We start from the raw sequence: 6,021 nt of genomic DNA, 5'->3' as shown, positions 1-6,021 counted from the left end.
TCTTGCTGTGAGGCAACGGTGCTAAACACCGAGCTACCTTGCAGCCTCTTTTTATACATGTCTTTCACAATCATAATTGTGATTAAACACCATTTAAAAAAAAAAAAAAAAAGCTACACAGTGTTAAAACCGGGATTAAATCTTGAAGTAATGCAATGAGGCCAGTGAAATCAGATAACTAAAGATAATACAGGAAAAAGGAAGAAAATACCAAGGTCTGCCATGCATTGAGTACTAACTGTTGCTATGGCTACAGTTGATATTGTTGTATGTGGTTAAAAGGAGTGACTCAGTTTACCTGTTCATACATGAAATGTCTCCCTGCAGGCTTGTTTGGTGAAACTAAAGTGCATTTGATTCAAGCCAGCGAACACAAACACCAGAGAGGAAGAACAAGAAGCTGATAATCTGTCTCAGCTTGCCCTCCGCTCAGGATGCCTCTGTCCAAAAACAACACACTCACGTATGACTGAAGCTGAGGCCGAGTGTTTGAGTGGAAATGGTAAGAGTGAGTGAGTGATCCACAGAATCTCTGCAGTGATGGACATAACCTCCCAGCTGACCACAAGAATCTCCTCAACAACCCACCGAACCTCCTCAGTGACCATAGACCCTCTTAAACAACCCAAAGAACCATTAAAATCTCTTGAATGACCCTTAAAACTTTCTGAATAAACCCTAGAACATCCTAATGGCCAACAGAACCTAATGACCACGAGAACCATTTCAACAACTGATAGAGCCTCATCAGTGATCACTGGAAACTCTTCAATGAACCTTCAAGCTTTGTTAATAACTAGTAGGACATTTTAATGACACATGGTATCTCAAAAATGACCACTTGAACCTCTTCAGCAATTCATAAAACCTCCCAAGTGATCAGCAGAACCTTTTAAATAATCCTTAAATCTTTCCTAATAACCAGCAAAACCTTTTAATGACCTACAGAATCTCTTCAATGGCACTGAAAATCTCTTCACTAAGTGTCAAAATCTCTTTGGTGGACTACTGAAACCTCTTGAAGGACCCTTAAAACCTTCTTAATAACCATTATCACATTTAAATGAACCAGAGAGCCTCTTTAGTGATGTAGAGAACTTATTTTATGACCCCTAAAGTCTCTTTACTGATAACCAGAACCTTGAATAACCCTAAAACTTTCTTAATAACCACTAGAACATTTCCCAGTTCATTAAACGTCACAAAAGTCATTGTCATTGTCCCCATTGCTAGCTAAACCCCCACAATGCTCTCTACTTGCCATTATGCCTGTAGTCTGTGACGTATTAAACACTAAGAGGCACTATGATTAGGCTCAACAGCTAATCTACAATTCATTTTCCGACATGAATGTAGAAAATACAGGCTTCACTGTCTTTTGGAGCTTGTGGAGCCACAGTGCATCCTACCCTCCCCACACTACATGTCAGAGAGTGTCCTACTGGAGCCTTATGACAAGGTTCCTGACCACGTACAGAACATTAACAAACAGATTGGATGCAGAAATTCAATTTTTTCTTAATGTATTGCAGAGCTATTCAGTTGTTAAGCATAAACACTCGATTGGTTTAAATAACTTTAATGTACTTAAAGTGTGTACTATCTAGGAAAGTCAAATTGGGACTTCTCTAACCCTATTCCATATTAAACAACTCGGGGCAGGATAAAAGAAACCTTAATTGAGACACCCTAGTTATCACATGTCGACACAAGACCCCACACTGGTAGAAAAACTTCAGGACTACAACAGTGACTTTACAATACACCGATAAAGAGCAACACGTGTTTTATTGATCTGCCACTCTGCTCAGGCTCTCCATTTGAACTGAACTTATCTGAACAAATATTCTTTGACTCCTTACAGTGTTGATGCTTCTACAACCTGTTTTTCCATTTCTAAGCTGTTTAAAGTCATTTCTGGGTTGCCAGGTTGGTGGAAAATCCTTCTCCAGCTCAACATGTTTTAGCTCTTTAGCTGATTCTTCGGGTGAAGTGTTTTACCTTCTGGAAAAGAGCTGCAGCACATCTGTAACCCAAAACCCACAGCTGCACACTTGACAGGGCTCTCTTTTGAATAAATGATTTTCCAGGACATGCGTCTAGTATGATAGATGGGATCAAGTACTCGACTTCCGCAGACCACATTTACACTTGTCCAACCTGGATTTGATTTAACCAACTGTTTAAAACACATTTTGGAACAAGGAGAGTTTAAATACACTGTTTTTATTCTGTTTGATACAAAGTGTTTGATCTGGACATAAGAAATGATCTTCTCTTTAATGAATAAAACTAAAATTTCACAAATCTGACGGTGGCTTTTCATCAGGTTAAAACTTAAAATGTGATCTCAAACACTCAAGTGCTTTATATTATTTGATATATCTGTAATTTACTTAGGTAGCCTATCTTTTATCTTACACTTTCTTGTTAGCTTATTTTTGTGAATCCATGACTTTTATCTTTGCTTATAATGCATCCTGAAGTGGGGCTGTTTTGCTTTATTGTGGAACAGTAAGAAAAAAAACAACTTTTAAACAAACTTTGAGTTAACTTTTGACTTCATGCATTAAGAGCTAAAGTTACAACCAAATAAAATGAGGAAAAGATGCTCTTATGTCCCTTGAACGCTTAAATGTAATTCAACTGAACCAGTCTCGCATTAATTAAAGGCATGGCTACAACACAAAAATATTCTTAAAAAAATATATAATTTAGATGAAATTATTAAATTAACATGTATGTTGACATAGGAATGTTGTACAACTTATTAATATGTGTAATTTAAACTAAAATTTCTACACTACTTGATTTAAAACTAAATTCAAGTTGAGGTAACTTAATAAAATTGGTCTGATAACTCATTTTTCTTCAAATCAAGATCAGGATTTTAAATCCCTTCACCTGTCTACTTGACAGGAACTTCATGTTTTTAATTTGCCAACTTAAGATCTTCATAAATATTCAGAATAATGGTAACTGAGATTATAATTTAAAATGATTTCTAAATAACTAATTTTGTGTGTTTAATCACTTTAATAAACATGCAACCAATTGTTAAATAATTATTAAATGATTTAAAATACCTTTGATTGAGGGGAACAAGCTATTTCCACTAACTCAATGTTGTTTGCTAGTTATTAATAATTTCATTTCAAGAAGTCAGAATTCAAAAAGATTGATGCATGCTGTTGTCTTAAACTACTTTATTGAGGACTAACATGATTTTTTTTTTTTTAGTGTGGAAACTGTCTTTGAAACAGTGCCAGCAGACAAAGACAATAAACTCAAATAAATGAAACAACGGCATAGGTTAGAAAATATGTTTACCTTAAAATCAATTTTTTTCCACAAAAAACATTACTAAGAATGCATTTCAGTTGTATGGGAAAGCAATCTTGTGGAGACAGCATTGAGATCTGATGGATGTAGCCCTTGCAGAAGAAAATCTAGCTAGAAAATAACGCCGGACAACAAGGCAGCTGCTCATTTTTTGTTTGCCAAACTAGCCTCTAGACAAGTGTTATGCAAATTTGTTACATGGTGATGTAGATAAGTAACAGGAGAAAAGTCTGGACTTCAAACAAGCATTTCAAGCAGGTAAGGAGCAGAGTTTTCTGTAGGTGAGAGGACTTCAGTCATTTCGCAGATGTCTTAAATGCAAAAAAAAAGCAGATGTATAAGGTTCTTTAAACCTCTTCTTAGAGGTTCTGCTGTTCTTTTTGAAGTGCTGAAGTGTGTGACATCATCATGAAATGGCTGTGGGTGTCTTTGGGATTTAAAAAGATCTCCAAGTGATTAAATATCAATCATTCCACTGTAGATAATCATCTGTAAATTCATCCCAAGAGCAGAGATGGAAAAAGAGTCCTCAAGAAGCCCGAAGTTTGATCCCTGGATCTGCAGGTAATTCTGCAGCTGCTGGTGTCAAAGTGCTGCAGCTACAATTAGAAAGGGATCACTTGAGCTACAGGGGAGGCGTTCCAGGAAAAAGCCTTTACCAGTAAACATGAAGGCAAAGAGCAGGCTTTTTAAAATAATGAGCTCTGGACAGATGAACCAAACACAGAGCTGCTTGGTCACAGTAACAAGCGACACGTTTGGCAACTACTCAGGAGAAGAACCTCATGCTATCTGTAAGGCCTGGTGGTGTAGATGTTCTGGTTTATTTCGAAATGACGCAAACACACACAAAACCACTACAATAGGACACAATACAAACTCAATGAGACACACAATGACCTCAAGGAGACACAAAATGACAATATGTAGAAAACAACTACAAAGAAAACACACAAAAAACACAAAAAGACACAAAACAACTACTAAGAGACAAAAATATTAAGAAAATACACAAAAAACAACTACAAAAACACACGAATAACTACAATGGGACACAAAACAACCACAAAACAAAGACACAAAACAACAGCAAAGAAGCAAACAACTACAGAGAGACAAAAAATGACCACAAAGATACACAAAACGACAACCTAAAGATACAAAACAACTACAAAGAGAAACAAATGTTAACAAATAGACACAAACAACTACAAAGAAACACAAAACTTACAAAGAGACAAATGCCAAGGAAATATACAAAAAACAACCACAAAGACACACTAATAACTACAAATAACACAAAGAGACACAAAACAACCACAAAAGAAAGACACAAAACAACTGCAAAGACACATAAAAGTCAAAAAAGTGGACACGAAACAACTGCAGAGGAAAACTAATAGCACGAGACACAAAACAACTTCAAAGAGAAACAAATGTCAACAGACACAAACAACTGCAAAGAGACACAAAACCAAAGACAACAACTACATCTGGACTATTATTAGTTTTGCAGAAGTAAATGGTGAATTAATATATGACATGTTTGTGGGTGTAAGTGATGATGTAAGTTTTTCCAAATGAACTTTGGTCAGTTAAAGTGTCTACTGGTAAGGAGGATTTATCACAACCTGGCAACCTAAAAGAGTAACTAAAGAGTAAAGGCACAGTTGTCAGTTTGCTGGGATCGTTATTTATGATAGATGTCTGGAATTTGCAGTGTTTATATATTTTTTAAGGCTGAATGTTAATTAATGTTGATTAAAATGACAATGCTATATGAATACTGCATATAATTCAGTATTAAACAGTAAACCTCACATTCTACTGTAGAGTACTGTAAGTAAACATCCAATGAATTACAATTTGAGTACAAAATAAAGTCAAATATTAACATTTTACAGGAAAATCTGTACAATATTGCAATATTAAATGAATGCAATATTAGTGCAGTATTAAATGATTTATTAACTAACGGTTAGTTAAGACAGTGTTTACCTGCCGTTTTCTGTAAAATGTTGATGTAGTGCAGTTGAACAAAATGCCTTAAAGTACTTCAAAAGTGGACCTGAGTGCAGTAAAAGCACTGTCCGGCCACTTCCAGCTACTTGAGCCGGTCCGCTCTGTTACCTTGAACGGCCGGTCCGTCCGGGACTCCCGCCGTGAGTTGAGCGCAGATGACTGACAGCATAACTGGGACCCTCCAAGCCATGGTGGAGCCGAGGGAGGCAGCCCGAACCAGCAGAACCGGGTATAAAAGCCTCAGAGTGGACAGACAGAACCGGTCCAAAACTTCCCGGAGCTGTCAGCGGGGGGGGAGGGAGCCGATGAACGAGAGTTTGAATCCGGAGAGCAGGGCAACAGGCTGGATCCACACCGGGGAGACAGCTGCGGAGAGCGGGCAGAGAGAGCAGCGACAGACCGACAGACCGACCGAGCGCCTGGTCCACCGGAGGACACACTAACGGTCCGGTTCACGAGCACAGCTGGAAACTGCTGCTGGCGCGCGCTCAAGTCGCCTTTGAGCGGCGCGTGCGCGCAGCGTGATTAGTACGAAGCGCGCGACTGAGGAGGGAGCGCAGCGAGTTCACCAGCAGATAAACAAACAAACGTTAAGAGGAAAACAAAAAAATCTACACGCAATTACATTATTTAAAAAAAATAAAATAAAATACTACT

General features: G+C 37.7%; 1 protein-coding gene across 1 annotated transcript in view; it reads right to left on the bottom strand.

Moving 5' to 3' along the window:
* thbs3a (thrombospondin 3a) overlaps window positions 1-5,907 on the bottom strand; it is a 39,038-nt gene extending 33,131 nt beyond the window's left edge. The window contains exon 1 of the mRNA XM_008290522.1: window positions 5,473-5,907. Coding sequence (XP_008288744.1) covers window positions 5,473-5,554 — 82 coding nt within the window. The 5' untranslated portion in view covers window positions 5,555-5,907. The remainder of the gene's footprint in view (window positions 1-5,472) is intronic.
* Between the last annotated feature and the right edge of the window lie 114 nt (window positions 5,908-6,021).

This window comes from Stegastes partitus, unplaced genomic scaffold, assembly GCF_000690725.1.
Source record: "Stegastes partitus isolate 25-593 unplaced genomic scaffold, Stegastes_partitus-1.0.2 Scaffold680, whole genome shotgun sequence".
NCBI classification, from domain to species: domain Eukaryota; kingdom Metazoa; phylum Chordata; class Actinopteri; family Pomacentridae; genus Stegastes; species Stegastes partitus.
The sequence above is the reverse complement of the archived record's forward strand: the minus strand, read 5'-3'. Positions and strand labels throughout refer to the sequence as shown.